The sequence below is a fragment of the Etheostoma cragini genome, chromosome 20 (assembly GCF_013103735.1).
Source record: "Etheostoma cragini isolate CJK2018 chromosome 20, CSU_Ecrag_1.0, whole genome shotgun sequence".
In the NCBI taxonomy this organism is placed as follows: Eukaryota; Metazoa; Chordata; class Actinopteri; order Perciformes; family Percidae; genus Etheostoma; species Etheostoma cragini.
Genome location: NC_048426.1, coordinates 186940 through 209024, shown reverse-complemented (window position 1 = coordinate 209024; position 22085 = coordinate 186940). Strand labels below are relative to the sequence as shown.

The window sequence follows — 22085 nt, the reverse complement described above, 5'->3', positions numbered from 1 at the left end:
TCCACCACACAATCAACACACAGTCACCACACAGCCACCACACAGTCACCACACAGTCACCACACAGTCACCACACAGTCACCACACAGCCACCACACACTCACCACACAGTCACCACACAGTCACCACACAATCACCACACAGCCACCACACACTCACCACACAGTCACCACACAGTCACCACACACTCACCACACAGTCACCACACACTCACCACACAGCCACCACACAGTCACCACACAGCCACCACACACTCACCACACAATCACCACACAGCCACAACACAGTCCGCAGTCCAACACAGTAAGGGCCTTCACCCAGGGGGATTTCTTTCTTTCTTTCTTTCTTTAGTATCATCTATCTATATCAGAATCAGAATCAGAAATACTTTATTGATCCCCGAAGGGAAACTCTGTGTTATAGTTGCTCAGATATTAGAAATATAAGAAATATAAATAAATAAATAAATAAATCTAAGGAGTGTGGATATTTACATTTAAAGGTATATTATGATACAGTATTTACATAAATAACATAATTAAGGTGTTGCAATGGTGAAAAGTAATAATCATAATAATAGTAGCAGTTGAGTATTGCCCACATTACAAGCCAGTGTTATTGCACAAAACAGATAATATTGTCCAGTTTCAACCTCTCTAAGTGTCTGTGTAGAGGGAGCAGTTATAAAGTTTGATGGCCACAGGCAGGAATGACTTCCTGTGGCTTCCTCTGGTGCATTTTGGGAGAATGAGTCTGTCACTGAAAGTGCTCCTGTGAATGAGCAGCAAGCCATGGAGTGGGTGCAAGACATTGTCCAAGATGGCATGTAGTTTGGACAGCATCCTCCTCTCTGACACCACCAACAGAGAGTCCAGATCCCCCCCCCACAACGTCACTGGCCTTGCGAATCAGTTTGTTGAGTCTGTTGGCGTCCGCTACCCTCAGCCTGCTGCCCCAGCATGCAACAGCAAGGAGCATAGCACTGACCACCACAGACTCATAAAACATCTTCAGCATTGTCCTGCAGATGTTGAAGGCCCTCAGCCTCCTCAGAAAATAGAGACGGCTTTGGCCCTTCCTGTAGAGGGCTTGAGTGTTCTTGGCCCAGTCCAGTTTATTGTCCAAGTGCACTCCCAGGTATTTGTAGTCCTCCACCATGTCCACCCTGACCCCCTGGATGGAAACAGGGCTCACTGCTGCCTTGGCTCTCCTTAGATCCACCACCAGCTCCTTGGTCTTGGTCACGTTGAGCTGTAGATGGTTCAGCTCACTCCATGTGACAAAGTCCCCGACCACAGCTCTGTCCTCAGCTTCCCCCCCCCACCACAGCTCTGTCCTCCGCCTCGTCCCCCTCGCTGGTACATCCAACCACAGCAGAGTCCTCAGAAAACTTCTGAAGGTGGCAGGACTCTGTGTGGTAGTTGAAGTCTGTGGTGTAGATGGTGAAGAGGAAGGGAGAGAGGACAGTCCCCTATCTATCTATCTATCTATCTATCTATCTATCTATCTATCTATCTATCTATCTATCTATCTATCTATCTGCATCTTTCCTACCTTGTTTTCCTACTTTATGACCATCTTTCCTTTTTATTTCCTTTTTCCTTCTGCACATCCTCATCTTGGTTTCTTCCTCTCGTCCTTCTGTTCTCCCATCTCCCTTCCTTCCCTCTTTTATGTCCTTTTATCCCTCTGTCCTTCCCTGTTCCCTTTATTTTGCCCTTTTCTTTCTTTTTCTATTCGTCTACCCTTCTCTATTCCTTAGTTTTCTAATCCTTCCGTTCTTTGTTTGTTTTCTGTCCTGTCTTTCTTCTTTCATCTTTGCATCTCTCTGTCTTTCTTTCATCCTTTTCTTTCCCTCTGCATTTCCATTCCTTTTATTCTCTACCTCCTTCCTTTTGGTCTTTATTGTCATTTTGTCCTTCCCTCTATTTCTATTTGTTTTACCCTTTTATTTATTTTTCCCCCTTTATCCACCCTTCTCTGTTTTCTCATTTTCAACCTTTTCTCATTGTCTTTCCCTTTTGTCCTCTCTTATTTTTCTTTCTTACCTCCTTCATCCCTTTCTACATTATTTCCTTTTCTTTCTTTCATAAATTGCTTCCTTTCTTCCTTTTATTAGTTTATCCTGCCCTTCTCTCTTCCTGTTTCTTTTTTCATTTATAACTTACCTTTCAGTATGTCCTTCCCCTTCCTCCCCCTATTCTCTCCGTTCCTCTCTTCCCTCTTTCTCTCCCTCGTTCTTTCCCCATAAGCCCGTTCATTAGCAGCGTTTTATTCTCTAATGACATCATCTGTGGAATCTGTTTGCACCGGCTCCACTTTCTTTCGTTCTTTTGTTCTCATTTCCTGCGTCGAGTGGTCTAATTTCCCTCTCTCTTTTCCACGGTAACAGTGTGTTGACAGTTGAAGTAATCAGTCGGTAGTAATCAGCACATTTGTTGCCATGGCTCCCAACATCAGCTGTGGACATGTTGTAAACATCTGACCGCTGATCCACATCCAGCTGATCAGCTGTTGTTTCCAGGACAGACACACCTCCCTGTAACATGGCGGTGTTTTCTTCTTCTCTATACTGGACTGGAGTTTTCAGAAGGGTGCAGGTCTTTAGGTCCGGCTGGGTTCCTGGTTTCACTGCTCACACGTTTTCCATTCACAAGAGAGTTGGGTTAAATGTGCCATTGCCAGCCTTGTCTGGACGAGCTATATTTTCCATTACAGTAATACATCCAAGCCTTTGTGTTGCTGTTAACCTGCAGCCATGGCAACACAGCATCTCCTTTGATTCATGTCAGATTCTAATCACATTAACCCTTGTGTTGTTTTCCCAACGACATTGATGAATTGGGATGTTCTTAACTTTTTCTGACGTTTTGGTCCAATTTATTCAACGTTTGTCACTTTTTCAAGTGAGTCCTGCAGTTATTACAAAAGCAGGATGTACTTTGAAGTGTTTTTTCCAAATATAGGATTAGAAGCTGAGCCTATCAGTGGCAAAATGAGTATTATAATGAAGGTACATACAAGCTGCACAATTGTCCTATTAACTGCTGCTGTTTCAATCCTGTCGGCCAATGCAGCGGGCGGGGGGGCTTGGTTTTTATAAAAGCTTCTTATCACAATGAATGCAATTAAATGTGTCAAGGAGAAGATGAGTTGTAAATGCTGTCGGGTTAGTTATCTTGAAGTTTAGTGGAATGGAAGTAGACATTAAAAGGGCCTTCTGTTAGTTTTATCTTAATATCCAGGGAGTAACATCTTCGTAGCAGTTAACATTTAGTTGAGATGCATGTGCTCTGGGCCATGTTCTATGGCTGGTGTTCACTCGTAGTTAGAACGTGAAGATGGATGAGAGGAACTTTATTTAAAAGGATTTCTAGTTTGTAGCTGGACGCTCCTTGTTGCAGGTAGAGAAGATGAATTGGAGACATGGTGTAGAAGCTTTTAGTCCTGCTAGTGTCCTGCCCAGGGGGATTTGGAGAATGCTAATAAACAGGTTTTGATTGATATATAATGATAATGGTGTTAAAAATAGCTCTAAAAGAAATCATAGGTATAGTCTGCTTGTTGTCTTTTTTTAGTTTTATACATTTGAGTGCCTTTTTATGTGTGTGACATGTAAGTTATGGTTCTAATAGTTGATAATGGTCCTATAATATAATAAGTTTAATTAGTGGTGTTTTTGCCTGTTATGTTTAATTTATTGGGACAAAAAAGACAGATTTTTGTTAAAATGTTTTTCTGTACATCAATGACATTCAAAAGGGGGATAACTGAAACAGATACACAACACACTGTGTGTGTGTGTGTGTGTACATGTGTATTGCAAACAGACCTAAGTACTACACAGATACCTTCTGCCTCTGCACCACCAAAGTGAATAAAAAAGTGATAAAACATATGAGTATATAAATGCATGTGAGACTGTTTTCAAAACCCACGCAATCAACAGACAGAGACGGAAGCTGTAGCTCATTCTATTTTTCTTTTAAATAAAACTAGATAAAGTTTTTTTAAAAAGTGAAAAAGTGTAATTATTTTTAACAAACTTAATATGCATAGTACACAAGATTAAAAAGAGCTTTATAATGCTGCTGCTAAACCAGTTAGGCTGCAAGGGAGTACATCTTATATATAATACTTTAATTATTTATCACCTTTCAAAATCAAAAGCAAGGTGCTTCACAGGTGCACATAGAATACAGAAGGCTTATTATAAAATACAATAAGAATTTCAGGTAATAACCAAAACATAGAGAAATCCAACACAACATGGCAAGAACAACATAAATATAGACATATTTAGTCTTTCTACTTCCTGTCTTCCATGGATGTGGGAATGGGCTGGCATCTGCTGCTTGGGATATTTTAATAAATAGCTTCCTGGTATAATGTGAGAGTGAAAGACAGAGACTTCCCTCGCCAGTGTGCTAAATATGGGACTGCTATTTACAGAGCTCCAATAATTAGATGGGTTCTCCCACACAGCGCTGGCATCAGCTGTTACTGTTACAGTAGAGTTTACAGATGGCTTAATCACGTTGATAAATCTGATTTCAGAGCAGCTAGGAAAAGATCATGTGGTTTAGTTATTTGTAAAGAATGGGTAAAAATACAGGGGTATCTTTAAAAGAAAGCTTTGTGTGCCTGTCACTTTAAGAGAATGTTGCATTGGCTGTTGCCAGGCTATTGTTAAAGCTAGCTCGTTAATACCTTACATAATATATATGTACTGTGTATATATACACACACACACAATACATTGGGAAAAGCAGTTGCCTACAGCAGCTCCCATGTCTTTTAACATATTTTTGTAACGTTTTACAGAGGAACAGTTTTTGCCTTTTGGAGGTACACACTGATCTGGACATGAATCTACTTCCTGCAGCGGTGCGCTGGAGACATGGCTGTGTGTGAAACCTTGACACGTTCCCCTGCTCCCCCGAGGGGGACTCAAAATGAGGTCACTCTCACCTGAATCTGGTCTGGGGCTTTTTATAAATCCTGCAGCTACACCGACCTTTACTGTAATAACGCCGTCCAACACAACGCTGCATCCTTTATTTCAGTCTCTCCTTTCTCCTCACACCCCCCACCGGCCTATCTTCCTCTTGCTTCTGTTTGATGACAGCCACTCTCATCTAGTTTTCTGTTTTTACCCTGGGGGGGGGAACCCATTAATTACTGTGGATGTTATATATTATCCTGATTTGATGAGTGGCCGTCCTGTTTTCTGGGCGGTGACCTGAATGAGAGAGTAGCGTTTCCATGTGAATCATTGAATCTCCAGACTGGCTGAAACGGGAGGGCGATAGAAGAACACGGCTTCAATCTCAGATGAGCAGTGTTGCAGACGGATTGGGGAGCAGAGGAGTCGTCAGACACTTTATTGGTTAATCTGTGCTGCTGACGCTCAGGAGGAAGAGAGAGTTCCTCATCATCTCAGGCTTGGTTTTTCCATTCCCAGCTCCTCTTGTCCACATGGTGTCCACGTGGTGTCCACGTGGTGTCCACGAGGTGTCCACGTGGTGTCCACGTGGTGTCCACGTGGTGTCTTTGAGTAAGATATTGAACCTGAATAGCCAGAACAGCACCTTGGCATTGTATGTGTGTGTCGAACTGTAAAGGCGCTTTGTTTCCATAGGCAGAAAAGTACTTTGTAAGTCTATTTACCATTAATCAACTGGAATATTATCAACAATTTTGATAATCTGTTCATCGTTTGAGTCATTTAGCAAGAAAACAAATACCAATGATTCCAGCTTCTAAAATTGTAAAGCTTCTTGTGTCTCGTAAAGATAGAATTTGAATGTCTTTGTGATGCGTGAAAGCTCCTTTTGGACTTTGACAGCAGTTGTGTTGTCGGTTTGTTGGCTGCAACTAACAACTTAGTATTTTAATTGTGGATTATTCTATAGTTTAGTTTATAAAACGCCAGAAAGTATGGGCAATGCCCATCACCTGTGTCGAAGCTGACATCTTGCCTGTCCAACCCAAAATCCCCAAATATTCAATTTACACTGATATAAATATAATAACAGATTATATTAGAGAAGATGAAAGCAGGGAATGTTGCAAAATTACTTCAAGATGCATCAATTGTTAAAATAGTTACTTTTTAGTACTTTTCCCTTAAATTACTTCTTACAGCTGTAGCAGTTTGGCAAAAAACAAAACAAAACTGAAAGTTTTATATATTAAATATTAAATATAATAAAAATATTAAACTCCGCTGTAATATCTACCGGTTTTGGATTGTTAGTCAAACAAAACAAGCATGCGCAAGGCTCTTGAGAATTGAAACTTTTCACAAGATTAATCAATCATAAGAGATTAATCAATGATCAAAATAATCATTAGATGCAGTGCTAATAAAATATAAAGTATAAGCCATAAGTGAAATTTTACTAATTTATGTGCAATCATTATATAATAATAATAATTGCCCTTCTACAATACTTTGATACTACCAGTATTTATTTATGCCAAGTTACCTTTACTGTAAGAACGGTACTTCTTAGTTGGAAACTTGTTCATTCTACTTGTTCACTTATCCATCTCTGCTCTGGTCTTTGCTGTTGAAACCGCAATGTCCCCACGGTGGGACGAACAAAGGTTTTCTTATCTTATCTTATCTTATCTTATCTTGTCTTGTCTTGTCTTGTCTTGTCTTGTCTTAAATTGTTATGCCAACATGGACAAAAGGTACAGAGCACAACAGTTCCCCTGGGAAACCTTTAGCATCACGCTGTGTTTCTGCCTCTGGTAAAGGTTTAGTTGGACGTTGAAATGTATTTAGTATTAACTGTGAAATTTAGAATATTAAATGCGGTCTTTTTCTGAATGTATAGATAGACGGTGTCGTGAGATGCGTGTAATGGTGGAGCTGAATGCAGAGAGGAGGCAAAACGTCCGGCTCGAGAGTTTAATGAAAGAAAAAGGAAGTACTGAGATGGACAGGCAAAAAAACTAAAACCAGGGACCAAAAAACGAGCCGCACAAACCAGAAATAAGACCAAAAACCAGTCAGCAAGGAACCAGACACAAACTGCCACGGGGAGACCTGACCCTACAAGGGACTGACACAGGACAAGGAAAGCACCAAGACAACATCCAGAGGGTCACGAGGTCCCAAGAGGAAGGTGACAAGAGGGCTGGGAAGAGACCAGACTTCAAAATAAAACAGGAAATAGAACATACACAAGACAAGAGCAACAATACCATGCAACAAACGCAAGACATGACAGATCCAGGCTAAGAAACAAACACAGGACAACAGACTACACAATAAAATAAGACAAAAACCATAACAGAGCGTTAAAAACTACAAACCCAACGTTCCTTTATGAACATGTTGCATGTGACATGCCCATTCCACAGTAACAGTTTGGTGACAGTGAACCAGGGGAGTGTTGACACCAAAACCAATCTGTGCTGCTGTTTGCTCCTGTGTGTGTGTCGGTGTGTGTTGGTGTTGACACAAGCGACAGGAAGTGGATTTGTGTGTCTGGAATTAAATCCCACTGCATTCTTAATTTTCTTTTTGGAGCCCAGATCACAGTTGCGATTCAAATGTCAACCCAGTTGGTTGTGTCCTGTGCAGGTGAGCCAGCCCCCCCGCGCGGAGCAGCCGGGCCAGCTGCTGGGCGCCTTCGACGAGAAGGCCTACCTGGCGGGGAAGCAGCTGAAGCCGGGGGACGACCCGTACAGAGACCACGCCTTCAACCTGCAGGAGAGCGACCGGCTGGGCAGCGAGCGAGCCATCAGGGACACCCGGCACTACAGGTGAGCCGGGTCCACAGTCCTGAGTCTTAAGAGCAGCAATATATACATATATAAAATAGCTTTTTATACACATTATGTGAAAAGTAGTTAAGTATTATTAAAAAATAAATAAATATTGCACTGCAATGAAATGAAATGGTTAAGTACTAAATAATAAATGAATAAATATTGCACAGTAATGAATGAAATGGTTAAATATTAGATATTACACTGTATGAAATCAGGGATGGAGTTCCTCAGAGTAAGCTGGACCTCGCGTTCATTTCTTTGTTTAGGTCAAGATTCTGTTTCAAGATCAAGGATGAACCTTCCAAATCAATTTAAAAAAAATTTTTTTTATTTATTAGGTTGGCCTAGTATTTTTTTAACAAAAAAAACCTAAAACAAATCAACCAAAAAGACACTTTCTGAAAATGGTGTTTCATATAGAATGCCTATAATTGCTTGCTATACATTTACTGTAAGTTACATTTTATTATATGCACTACTACAAGGGAGTGTGGTATTAGTTTGTGTTATTGTGTAATTTCAAGCGGTCCACAACCTCTTCTTCAGTGTAGACGCATGAAGTCCTGGTGGTTAGGGTCCTCTCTAGCATGGAAACCCATTCTGCTGTTCTCCTGCTGGATCTCGGTACCTGTAGCAGAATATTTGGCCATCAGACTGGAAGACAGAGCATCCCATTGGACTTCCTTTGGACAGGAGCTGACAACTCCAATCAACCTATCAATACCTTTTATTGAATCTGTATTCATACAAGCAGAGACGGTTGGACGGCTGAGTGTGCATGCTCTGTTACAGTAACAGCCTGTTGTATAATATGTAACATAACACTGAGAAATAATACAACAAGAACAAATATGAGTCATAAGCAGAGCAGAATATTAAGCGCTATAAAACAAATAAATTGAAAATGAATATAATCTTAACCCTTCCCGTCAAAATTGAATATCAACACTTTTGTTGATGCTTTATATCAATGTTTTTAACTTTTTCTTACGTTTCTCAAATTTTTTGACGTTTTCAACACTACTTATTAACTTTAGTTTTTATTATTTTGGGAATTTATGGTCAATAAACCTCATTTATAGGAAATTATACCTAATGTTAGAGTTAGAAAAGCAGAAATTAGGAATTATTGAGACTAAAATTAAAGGAATGGATGTTGATGATAATCACAGACTGGAATATGTCAACTTTTACTCACAAAAACACTTCCATTTATATTCAAATGCTATAAAATTGAATAAGACGCCCCAAAATTAATGAAAGGAGAGATGTGTACTTGGCAAAGAGCGTTGGGTGGAATCAATCATGTTTTTTTGGGTAGTTAAAAAGAACATTGATATAGGAAAACGGGTCAGTTTGACCCGAGGACAACATGAAGACAACATGAGGACAACATGAAGACAACATGAGGACACCATGAGGGTTAAATGGCATCATATCTTGATCAGTACATACCAGTATGCAATCACAAATAAAGAAGTCTCCCATTGTCAGACCTGGGTAGTCCACACAGCAATCCGTTATGGGAGAAAACACGCTCTGGTTTATTGACATTTCTTTAAACCAATCATAATCCTTGTAGGCGGTGCCTAGCTGAATAGCTGCTAAACAGTCTCGGGGAGGAACTGGTTTTGGTGGAACGTGTGTACGTTCAAATGTAGTTTTAGTCACCAACAGAAAACTCTGATTGGACAGATAGTCTAGGTAGCTGTCTGGATTTACCCTGCAGAGATCTGAGGACCAGGTAACCATAGTCCTCAGATTGGACAGATAGTCTAGCTAGCTGTCTGGATTTACCCTGCAGAGATCTGAGGACCAGGTAACCATAGTCCTCAGATTGGACAGATAGTCTAGCTAGCTGTCTGGATTTACCCTGCAGAGATCTGAGGACCAGGTAACCATAGTCCTCAGATTGGACAGATAGTCTAGCTAGCTGTCTGGATTTACCCTGCAGAGATCTGAGGACCAGGTAACCATAGTCCTCAGATTGGACAGATAGTCTAGCTAGCTGTCTGGATTTACCCTGCAGAGATCTGAGGACCAGGTAACCCTAGTCCTCAGATTGGACAGATAGTCTAGCTAGCTGTCTGGATTTACCCTGCAGAGATCTGAGGACCAGGTAACCATAGTCCTCTGAAATCCACCAGAGGTTAGAACACCAACACAAAGACAGAGGAAGGGGACGGGACATGTGAAAAGAGTGACATCCGGCAGAATATAGACTACAAATAAAGCAAATGGACTCATCATAAAAACGTGGCAGAGGTTCAGAAATGTATACAATTGTTACCTGGCAACCAGATATTTCCATGTCACCACAGCAACAAATGCTGAGGCATCTCCACAGGACACCGTATGTGTGTGTTCAGGGGCCGGATGTGCCAATGTAACGCATGCATGTGAATCCTAAGGAGAAAGAAGGCCGACGTGCTCTCCCTCTGTGATGAACGTGTGATAAATTCCTCTCCCTGCAGGTGTGCGTCTCTGAACTATGACACGGACCTTCCCTCCACCAGCATCATCATCACTTTCCACAACGAGGCGCGCTCCACTCTCCTTCGCACCATCAAAAGGTAACGAGGTTGAACTCAAACGGCCCGATGAGTCCAGACAACGACGCTCACTCACGTTTTCTGACCTTCATCTCTCCTTTCCTCCCTCCCAGTGTCCTGATGCGAAGTCCTACATCTCTCATTCAAGAAATAATCTTGATAGATGACTTCAGCTCTGACCGTGAGTTTTAACTTGGTGTTTTCTTATTTCTGGTGAAAGTTGTGGTAAAAGGTGGAGCTGCCATTGAGCACGAGTGATTATTCGACTTGCATTCATGGGAGTTGTTTGCTTTCTGTAAATAACATCCCAGAGTCCGGTCTAGACCTGCTCCTTTAAGGAAAGCCTGATGAGATCCCTGTTGGTGTGATATGGCGCTATATAGATAAAATAGAAGAGAGTTGCCAAAGAGCGTTGTGTGGAATCCATCGTGTTATTTGGGGTAGTTAAAAAGAACACTGATATAGGAAAACGGTTCAATTTGACCCGAGGACAACATGAGGGTTAATGTGTGTGTAGGCACACACATTAATATATTTACATATGTAGACACCAACCCCCAAGGCAAAGTCTTTATGAGTACTTACTTGGCATAAACCTGATTGGGATTTGGATGATGGAGCTGCTCCCACCATGACAACCTGATTAGTTTGATGTAAAAAGGGAATTAGTCGTCCTGCAAAGTGCAGGGTGTGTTTGGTTAGGTAGCTGATCGGGACTGGGAAATTAGAGGATAACCACATTTGAGTAATTTGCCCCTTTGTCAGCATGAGGCAGAAGATTTCCATGAGCTCATGCTTCGACGCAGTCCACAGCGCTTTCTGTAATTACCACAATATGCATCTGATGTATGTGGGAACAACACAGTGACCTACATTCACTGTGGACACTGACACATACACACAAGCTCTATGTGCACACACACACACACACACACACACACACACACACACACACACACACATATGGAGACACACGGAGGTGTCAGAGCTGGCCAGACATCAGACTGCAGTGTACCTGAACCCCTGTTGAACTGTAGTGGTGGAATGTAATTAAGTACATTTACATAAGTACTGTACTTAAGTACACATTTGAGGTCATTTAGTTGAGTCTTCTCTTTCCATGCCACTCTCTACTTCTGCTCCACTACATCTCAGAGAGAAATATTCTACTTTTTAGTCCACTACATTATCACTACAGCTTTGGTTACAAGTTACTTTGACATCTAAAATTTGGCACAAACACAGGTAATTTATAAAATACAGTGTTTTATTATAAATGTAACTACCCAACAATATATCGGCCTCCAGCTTAAGTGATGACACCATTAAACACGTTTGGATTGTTTCTAAAATGGGAGGATTATTCCGCATTGAGTTCTTTTACTTTAAATACTTTAAGTACATTTTCCTGGTGATTTACATACCTTTATTTTTTTAAATGCAGGACTTTTACTTGGAACAGAGTATTTTTCACATTGTAATATTAGTACTTTTACTTAAGCAAAGGATCTAAAGACTTCCTCCACCACTGTTCGGGTTAGTGCCAAGACATTAGAGCCAACATTATCAATCCATTAGGAATTATCTTAGCATTAATTATTAGGGGTCAAGGAGCGAGGCTGCGTGGACGCTATTATATTTATTAGTATTATTCATAAGAAATCCATGTTCCCTTGCACGGAAACTCACCAAACTGTGCACACAAGTCCAGTCCTATGCCAAACCCAATCAGTGGGATTTGTGTGCTAATTGTCCTGATGGTGGCGCTACAACAATACACGCTACATAGTGGTTACATGCGCCAACTTGTAACCCAATTAGAACAGAAACTGTCCTCTAAGCTAGTGGTCCATCACTTTACATTATGCAAAAACTGCTCATCTTCTGAAACCTCCCGCAGTTTGGTTTCAATTGACACCAAATTTGGGCAACTTAATCTACATAGACAGTATTATCATAGTACCATAGTATTAACAGATCCTGCAATTTATCCACTTTAAATGTTTGATGTTCATGGAAGAAATTCATCATCCGTAAATCACTGTTGATTAGGTTTGCAAAAAATTTAAAAAATGTTTTATTGTGTCCTCATCTACGCATTGCAGTCAATGCAAAAGCATTGAGCATCTTTAAACATCGGTTTGGCATTTCTTGATCTTTGTGAAAGTAACTCCAGGCGTCTCTATGTTGTCTTAACCAAGTGCACGCATTCTCAGAATTCGCCATTTGTGGCATCACCCAGGCGACAGCTCCCTGAGATCAGAGGTTCTGAGTTCCATCAGCTGATGTTACAAGATGATCGGACACATCCTGTCTCTATGCAGGCATTGTGCTTTGGACGAACAACTTGCATATTTTGAATGTGTGTGTGCATTAACACATCTGATTCTGATTAACAACCAGTGCAGTTCCAGTTTAGGCCAGTCATGTTGTAAAATACATCCCTACCAGCTAGAGGAGTCATCGCCTGGGTGAGAGCTCACTGAGATCCACGTCTGCCTTTAGACCAGAAGATCGCGAGTTTGAAGCATAACTGTCGCCGTAATGCAACCTAGGATCTTTTGGTGAATGCACCCGAGTCAAACGTTTGTTTAAAAGCACAAGTCATTGTTGTTTTTTCTGCTCGCCGCCATCTAACCCGTCAAAAAATGTCAGGGAGGAGAGTAAAGATGGAAAGCTCCAGAGCTTAGTTCCATATAAATGCACCGATAATGTGTTGTTTTGTCGTTAGTGAAACACAATATTGACCTTGTAGTCAGCCATTATGCTTTGGACAGCTTCCCTGTGAGTTTGAGATGCTGGGCCCTGACGTTGTCAGGTGAAAACCAGCTGGTGGCTTTTAGTTTGGACTCAGTCTGACTGAAGAACAGAAGCCGCCTGTTCTGGTTCCTCCTGCTTTCTCTTCTACGCGGTCTTCCACTGCCACTTTGCCACTTTCTAGTGCTGTGTTTCATATGAAGTCTCAGTAATCCTTGCTCAGAAAACCAAAAGAAAACGTCTTTTTATGTTGCGGTTTGAAGCCAGGAGGCTAAAGATGTTCTCTAAAACCTCAAATCATACACAATGCTAACTTGTTTCTTCACACACAGTGAGGTGTCAGCTCGGTTCTAACATACCAGGCTTTATATCCAGAAGGATTTGGGCTTATTTTGCTTTTGTAAAGGTGATTTTCTTGGTTTCTACAGTCCATCAATTAGTTATATAGTCGACAAATCCCTACTAAAGCCAAACACACAGTATGTTATAGAGATTAAGTCACATGACTAATGGATGGCTTGTGAACAAAGACACAGAAACAACCTCTGATAGTACCCTGATGAAGGTATAATAGATGAAATCATTTGAGATATAATAGGCTGGACATATAAATGAAGATGCATTACCACACTATCGAGCCATAACAAATGTCTTATTTTAATTTGGCTACACAGTAAATCTCGATCTTACAGTCTTGATGCAACACTGTCAGAGCGTGTGAGACACTTTAACACAAGGGTTCTGGTCTTTGTCACCTGGGTGGTTCAGATCTACAGAGGTCAGAAACGGGTTCCCCACTTTCACTTTTGGCTTTGGACTTTTGTGTGAACAACGACTGCAGACACTCAAGCTAAAAAAGTCTGATTAGTACGTCTTAGTGTTAGAAAATAAAAGGGTCAGTTCACCCAATTTACAAAAAACATATCTTCTCAACACATTTTGTAATTTATTTGTTATCTACGTTACCTTTTAAAGTGAGAAGTGTATTTAAAAGTATATTCAGACATAATAGAATTGAATTTCGACAGGCAGTCAGCTGAGGCCGTGAGAGTGCGACCTGATTGGTTAGTAGATGTGACCTGGCCTGGAGGAGGTGGTGGGGGTTGTCAACAGGAAGGTAATCCCATCCTAAGGACACCGTCCCCAGTTTAGGACAGTGATCTTTAGTGTGACAGCATGGGGCTCCACTAGCATTGAGACAAGACAAACACTGGATTTTGGTAAATTAGTACAAGAAATGATGTGCTATGTTGTAATGAGAGGACATCACGCAGCTTTAGATAGATCTAGGACTCTCTGCTCTTTCCCTGAGTGCTACACACACACACACACACACACACACACACACACACACAAGCTGTCCACTCTTTATGAACACTACTAGGCACTAATACACTCCTGCACACACTCACACGTCCCCTGTGATATGACAGCGTAAATGCAAAGCAGCAGGTTCCTACACGGCCCCTGGTAATAAAGGAGGATTACAACTTGTCATGCTTATTTCTGTCAGCATATGGCTGTATCGCTGCTGGGAGAGGGTCCGCTGGACCTACCCACAATCCCTCAGCAAGGTCACACTCACTCTCTGCTGCTAATGCTAATCCTCTCAAGTGTGTGTGTGTGTGTGTGTGTGGTTCAGCCGTACACATCAACAACAGGTCTGCGCCAGGGATTGCTCATGTAGAAAAGGGGAATGAGCTAGCTGCTTTGCTGGATTTGTTTATGGAAAAAAGATTTAGATGCAATTATCCGGGGAAATGCAGCTCTTTTGTTTCAACACTCAGTCCCTCTGATCTGCTTTTTCAGTTTCTGTGTTTGCAGTTGTTTGCAGAACTGTGATGGAGCACTAATGGATGCTGTGCTGGTGTTAGGGAATCTTATACTGTGGTGTGAGTGGTTCTCACTGAGAGGGTGTATCTCTGTGACAATCTCCTTGTGCGACTGTGTTTATGTGTGTTTAAGTTGATCCACATATGTGTGTCAGTGTGGTGTGTGTGTGTGACTGACAGAGTAAGGGTGTGTTTCTCAGTGTGTGTTCTGCCGCCACCATGACATCCCATCTCCTGTGCTCTCCTCCTCCAGCAGAGGACTGCCAGCTGCTCTCTCAGATCCCCAAAGTGCGCTGCCTGAGGAATGCCAGGAGAGAGGGTGAGTGGGGGGGTGGGGGGGGGGGGGTGGGGGTGGATGGGAGGCAAATGGTCTTAATGGAAATACATGGTACAGCAGAAAGGTGCTGTACTGCTTACACACGTTTTCCAGCTATGCCTCTGTTTTTTAACAAAGTGCCCCATATCTCCTTCTAAATGAATATTAAAGCATTTACTTCAAATGGCAAACACTTAGTTCCTAATAGTAAATCTTTGGATATAATATCTACACATTGTTGTTTCATAGGATTATATCTACATTTCCATACAAGGTCCTAATGTGAAAAGTAATCTTTTTCTGTGTTTTATGCAAGTTATAAGTGAGTGAAAGGCTGACAAATAGCGTGTGGTTTTGGAGATTTTGCTCTTTGAGTGACAGGTTTTCAAAAATCATGTGACATGTGAAGATTTTCTGTGTAAGCAGTTGTAAAAAACTGTAAACAATCCCACATGAAGGTATAATTGTTACAGCATGTTACAGCTTATGCTGTATACTTAAAAAAAGACAACTGCCCTTTCACTTTCCCCACCCAGATTTGATCCTGTCAGTCTGGGGATTAAACGCTTCTCATTCCCATTTATTACAATAATCCAATAAAGTAAAGTAAAATAACATGACTTAAAATAAAAGTAGACAAAGTTAATACAGTTTCAGGGAAGTTACTAAAGAATACAATCATTCAGTTTATTTGCTCCGTCACTTTTTCTTTTTTCATTTTATCAGTTGATTGATACAAGAATAACATGGGAGAGAATGGGAGATACCCACCATGAGTTCTGAGAGCCCCTTCTGTCTGGACCAAACCTCACAATATTAAATATACAATCAAAAAATAAAAGAAATGGGAAAAGCTGCCGATCATCACGCTTGAGAAGCTGGAGGGCACTCCTGAAACTCAAAATAGATTTTAATTTATCTGTTTAATAAATCAATCAAATGTCTAATCATTTAATCACAGCAGTAACGTAACCTGACTGTAAGCCTCAATATCAGAGCCCTGATCAACAAGAGGGACCCAGAGTCCTATAATCCACCTGTCCCTTCCCTGGACCGGTGCAGAGACCTGTCATGAGAAATTAAATTGGATCAACTCCACACAGTTTTCTTAATTTGATTTCTATATTAAAAACCACTAAATGGAAACAGAAAACTTTCTTTCATGCCCCACGTTTCTGAAAAGAATGAAGTTAATCCCTGACCTAGGTCAAATCCTCGACCTAGAACCTGAGAAGGTTCCTATAAAAAGATTTTATCTTGGTTTGACTTCATGCAGCTCTTAATGGTTTCACAGCGTCAGGCACCGTTGGCGTTCTCTCCTGGAAGGGCGTCACGTTGCTGCCTGAGATCATAGAGCAGTGAAGCATCACAGTGAATGTACCAACAGTTCCAACACACAGCCTTCTGTGCTTCTATGATGGGAACTATGGACTACCAATGAGGGATTCCATAGTTCCCATCATAGAACCACAGGAGCCTGCCTATAACTATCTAATGTCCAATGCATGCCAATCTTTAGATCCTTTCCCTATGTTTAAAAACTATGTTTTTTTTGTTTCTATTTAATATTATTGTCACCCACATAAGGTGAAGAATAGCATTGGCTACAAGTAAGAATTATCTTCTTCGTTATTGATTAATCTGTTGGATTTTAGCAAGTAGTCTGTTAATTGTTTAGTACGGAAGCACAATGTATTCACAAAAGTAAAGAAAAAAGTTACACAGCTTATCTCTTATAAAGAGTTTTTATCTCATAATTACTAGAAACACCATCCACATTAAGTAACATTAATGTTTCCCAGTGTCTCATACCAAGAGAAATTAATATTTAAAATATAAATAAAAAAGGAATACATGGCAATCCACAGTGATATATTTTTTTCATGAAAGATTGTGAGTGGTTACTGGGAAAATTCTGTTAAAAAAGCTTCAAAAATATTTGAAATTTCTATAAATAGAGACCCACTAATCTTAATACTGGGGAAAATACCAGAACAATAATAACCAGAATGGTAATTAGATTGGCAATAATCAAATAACAAGGAACTGGATGAAAGACGATTACTTAATTAACTCAAAATGGAGGGATCTTGTAAATGGAATATAATACCATCACTAAGTAGCATTAATATTTCATACCGAGAAGGAAGTAAAACCAGATGAAATGAGATATTGCCACCCTTGCCCACCGTTTTATCCTGTAGCCTAGGTTAGCCAGGACATACCTTAACAATTCTCATAATTACAAGATCTTATCCTTAATCATAAATGATGAGATAGTACCTCATAATTACAAGATAATACAAGCTGGCTAATTGGTTTTCTTTTTGGAATTCCGTGTACTTCCGTAGTTCACTCTATAAAACCAATCCCAGTGTCCCAGAGCACAAAGACAAGTCTTCAAATGTTCTGTGTGACCAACAGGACCAAACCCAAAGATAACTCTATTAAATACATATTATAAAACCCAGAGAGGCAGCATGTGCTCTCATTGGACAAGCTGGAGATCATTTTAGCTCGAGAAACGACTGAAACTACTATTTAACAGCAACTGTCGAAGTACTAAAGAATGAATGCAGGATTAGGATGGATGTTTTCAGTGAGGCCATTTTGGGAGCACATGAATGAGGTGTCCAAATGAATGTCCTTTCCCAGTTAAAGGGCCAGTCTGCTGATGGTCTGTATTCTTCTTATTACCAAAAAGTCCAATGAAAAGACCACAACCAACCCTTACTTGAGCTTAATAATAGGTATTTTCTGTGTAGTGAAAGTAAATAATGTATCCCTCTGTGCCATGGAGCTCCTTTTATTGTCCAGACCTATTAAACCGCATCAATGAGCCCTACGGTGCACTGGGCGACATTTCGCTTTATTACAATGAACACGGGAACTGTCATCACATTTCTCTCCATCCCACATCAACCATCCCGCTGCTGTCATTAGTCTCCACAGAACCACATCTCTAGCTAACAGTAGTCTGGGGTTGAGGAACATGTTCTAAACCCAACAGTGTTCAGGTGTGTTAGAATATTACTGAGCCTTTTCTTATAATAAAATGATTTATTCTTGTTTTTTAAAGTTAGTTTAGAGCTCAGAGCCACAGACGGGAGTGAGAAAGTACTGAGAGGAAAACAAACACATTGTTGGTTTCGGCCTTTTTATGAGAATTATTGTCAATAACAAAAAATATTGAAGGTTGCAATATTCATAAAATTCATAAGGAATTAAGGAATTGTTAAGAGGGAAAAACGCGTTCTGGTGTTTAACATATCTAGCATTTGGTTCTTCCTATTTGGAAGTAATCCCTAAAACGATTGAGATGGAAATACTAGTAGATAGAAACAATAAATAAATAACACAGGCTGATCAAGAAGGGGTCATGTTTACTGAAAGTTGGAAAGATTAATGCAAACTTATCAATTCTTAGTAAAGCCAGTAAAGTTTTCCAATTCTGGCTCCAGGCTCTTTGAGTGTGTTTCACCTGTACTCACATGTTTTAATCTTCACCCCTAGGAGTCTGTTCACACTCACACATAAATAATATAATACACTCATAATTAAAAAACAACATTAATTGAGTAAGAAAGTGAAATTATCAGATAATGATGGTCTTAGTGAGTATGTATCAGGTTATTGTCGGGCCCCACAGTGTCTGCTTAGAAACCTTCTGGAGCTGATGACTCTTGCTTTAAGCAAGAAGAAAAAAGAGAGAAAAGACACTGTGAAACTCTTCTTTTCTGTAGTGCTGGTTGTTCATCAAGCCTTTAATGTGTGTGCTGCTTTACGTCCAACGTGAGTGAGCAGCACTGAGCCGGGCTCTTTCCTACCAGCGTCTCTTAGATCCTGTTAGTTATGTACTGAAGGAGCTCGTTTTCTTTTTTCAAGACTAGTTTTTGGGGCTTTAATGGACAGGACAGCTAGGTGAGAAGGGAGAGAGAGAGAGAGGGGGAAGAAATGAAGGTAACGTCAGAGGTGGGACTCGGACCCTGGACCTCTGAATCGAGGCATAAACCTCTACGTGCATGTCCGCCTGCTCTACCACTGATGCCACTACGCCCTTGTTTTTTAAGGTTATTTTAGCAACAAAGTGCATCTTCTGAGGAATTTGATTAAAAAAAGATGTAGAAAATCATCACTCCTTCCCTACCACTCATATTTCTACATATAAATAAATAGTTGTTCTCGCCCCTGCTGATGCTGCAAACTACTGAAGGAGGAAAAAGCTTTTATTTTTGAAAGCTATTATTAGCTTTGCCCTTAAAAAACAATTATCGTTACGACCAATCTCACAAGCTTGTGTTGTTTAAATGACCTTTGAATTTGGAACAAAAGTCTTCAGATGATGAGAAGCTGCTCCTCCACACTGCTGGTGTTAGATGCAAATGCCCGGGATCGGAGACCCCATCTGACACAAGAAGGATTCCTCCGCTGCCTGTCGCGGTTCTGTTCCCAGCTCGGTGTCTTTTAAAACCGACTGAACTCTCGGCTTCACATCACCACTGTTTTTATTCTCACAAGCCATTCAACCAGCGGGACACAGTCAGGTGTCTACTCCAGACTAATCCAATTAATAACTCTTTTCAACCTAACAGTTCAATATAAATACCCCAGAAATGCAGATGATCCCCTCCTAAAGAGTTGTTTTTAATAAATCTGATGATTGACACTGATTGGAGTCTATTGGTGCACCTCTGCACTCTGCTGTTCGCTAGAAGACATTGTTCTTTCTCCTATAGCAGGCAGAATGGACACCATGTGACCTTTTAAATGCAGTTTAATTAGAGTTTGTAATCAAAGATCAACAGCTTTCTGTTTTGCAGCGATGTCCAATACTAAAACAAGGAGGAATCCCTTGTAGAAGAGAGACACATAGCAGACTATGCAATGGAGCCATCGGGAAAAACCCAACTCTACCTTCCCCACCTATACATGCAGTCCATAGTTGAAGCACACCTGCTGACTTGTTGCTTTGGCAAGGCATTATTAGAACCAAAGGACATAACAATGAATCTACTGTAGGAGAAGGAGACAAGGGGAGGCAGGGAAGGGGAGCTGCATTAACAGGAAGTCCTGTCAGTAAGTATTGGGGGACTTGCAAGGGATGGTTTATAAAAACCGATGTCCAAAAACTGATGCAACTGAGGTTACGATATTTCGCTGTACCATTTGTTGGTAAATGTGAGATGTTCGAGTCACACACGTCTCGTCAGAAACACTGAAATGAATTTGGCCACGTCATGTGACGTCAACCCGTTCTCACTCCCGCTTGGTCATTGGCTCTCAGAGTCACATGCTGATACAAAGTCTGGGACTGCTGGGTTGGTTGAAGTCGCGGGAAACTCAGGTAATTGGTCAAAATTGCCATTTGCACCAAAGTCACGCTGATTGGTTGAATTTGCATGAATTGCCCCAATCTCAACATCCTGAAGGGACTGAGTCATCCATAGTCAATACATGGCAGCCCCAAGGTACTGCTGTTTATGGGGGCCGCATTTTAACCACCTAATAAAAATCTATATTAGTTTAAGCGTGCGCTATATTTAGAATATTTTTACAGACGCTCATGCCGTTATCTATGCTCTCTTCAAAGCCACCAGACTCCTTTGACAAAATGTTACGCAGAACACAAACTAATGAGCAGATCGAGGCAGTGGAGCACAGTAAGGTAAAATGACTGGTTTTTATTAAAGGAGTCTAGTGGCGTTGAAGAGAGCATAGATAAAAGCAATAACGTTCAATCCCCCGTTGGAAAGGGTTGTCTGACGGGAAGGTAAAAATGGGGAAATATTCAGAACATATCCCACACTTATACTGATATACGGGAGATGTTTTTAAATGCAGTTGCACCGAGCGCCATCTGACAAATAAAACACTGACTATGGATAACTACCTCATACAAACCCACTTAAAATCCAAACTATCCCTCAAGAGCCACGGAAGATGGAAGTATAAAGGAGTGAATTACAACAATAAATGGATCGTGTTAAATCAGTAGAGGGCATCTTTTTAATAGTGATCACCAATGTGCTTCATGTGCGTTTCATTTGCAACATCATGCTTTTAAAATGTTGACATCCCTCCTTGCAGTGAAGCAGCATCCAGTCCAACATCAGATTGTGGAGCTTTGACCCGTGTTGGACCTCAGTGTCATTTCCTCCCTGTGCTCTCCCTCAGGTCTGATCCGATCACGTGTGCGAGGCGCCAACACGGCCTCGGCCTCCATCTTGACCTTCTTGGACAGCCACTGCGAGGTCAACGCTGATTGGCTGCAGCCGATGATCCAGAGAGTCAAGGAGGTACAGACCCACAGGCTCACAGCCTGCCTCACTCACACTCTCCAATTAGACACTTAATACGTGCAACGCACGCACACACGCAGTCACATACACACGGTTGCCTTTTCTGGCCCAGTGATGTAACGCTTCAGGGGATTTTGCTCCTATTCAGGGGGGATTTTTATTGGCTGTGATGTAATATGTTGGCATTGCATATTGTTAAATAAAAACTCAATTTGTTCAGATTGAAGTCATAATATATCAGGTCTGGCTCGTCTACACAGCATTCCAGGATGGGAGAAAAACATGCTCTTGTTTATTGGCATTTCTTTAAACCAATCACAATCATCTTGGGCGGGGCTAAGGGCCGGACAGAGCCATGGCGCCTCCGCAAAATAGCCTCTAGGAGGAACTTGTTTTGGTAGAACGTGTGTACGTTCAAAGGTTGTTTCAGTCGTTGCAACAGAAAACTCAGATTGGACACATGGTCTAGCTAGCTGTCTGGATTTACCCTGCAGAGACCTGAGGACCAGGTAACCATAGTCCTCAGATTGGACAGATA

The 22085-nt window shown here is 41.1% G+C and overlaps 1 protein-coding gene across 1 annotated transcript in view; it reads left to right on the top strand.

Annotated features, from left to right (window-relative positions):
* The first annotated feature begins 6691 nt into the window (after nucleotides 1-6691).
* The window catches only part of galnt16 (UDP-N-acetyl-alpha-D-galactosamine:polypeptide N-acetylgalactosaminyltransferase 16), a 34185-nt gene continuing 18791 nt past the window's right edge, over nucleotides 6692-22085 (top strand). The window contains exons 1-6 of the mRNA XM_034859122.1: nucleotides 6692-6702; nucleotides 7552-7782; nucleotides 10266-10364; nucleotides 10457-10524; nucleotides 15186-15251; nucleotides 21423-21544. Of these exons, the coding sequence (XP_034715013.1) occupies nucleotides 6692-6702; nucleotides 7552-7782; nucleotides 10266-10364; nucleotides 10457-10524; nucleotides 15186-15251; nucleotides 21423-21544 (597 nt within the window). The remainder of the gene's footprint in view (nucleotides 6703-7551; nucleotides 7783-10265; nucleotides 10365-10456; nucleotides 10525-15185; nucleotides 15252-21422; nucleotides 21545-22085) is intronic.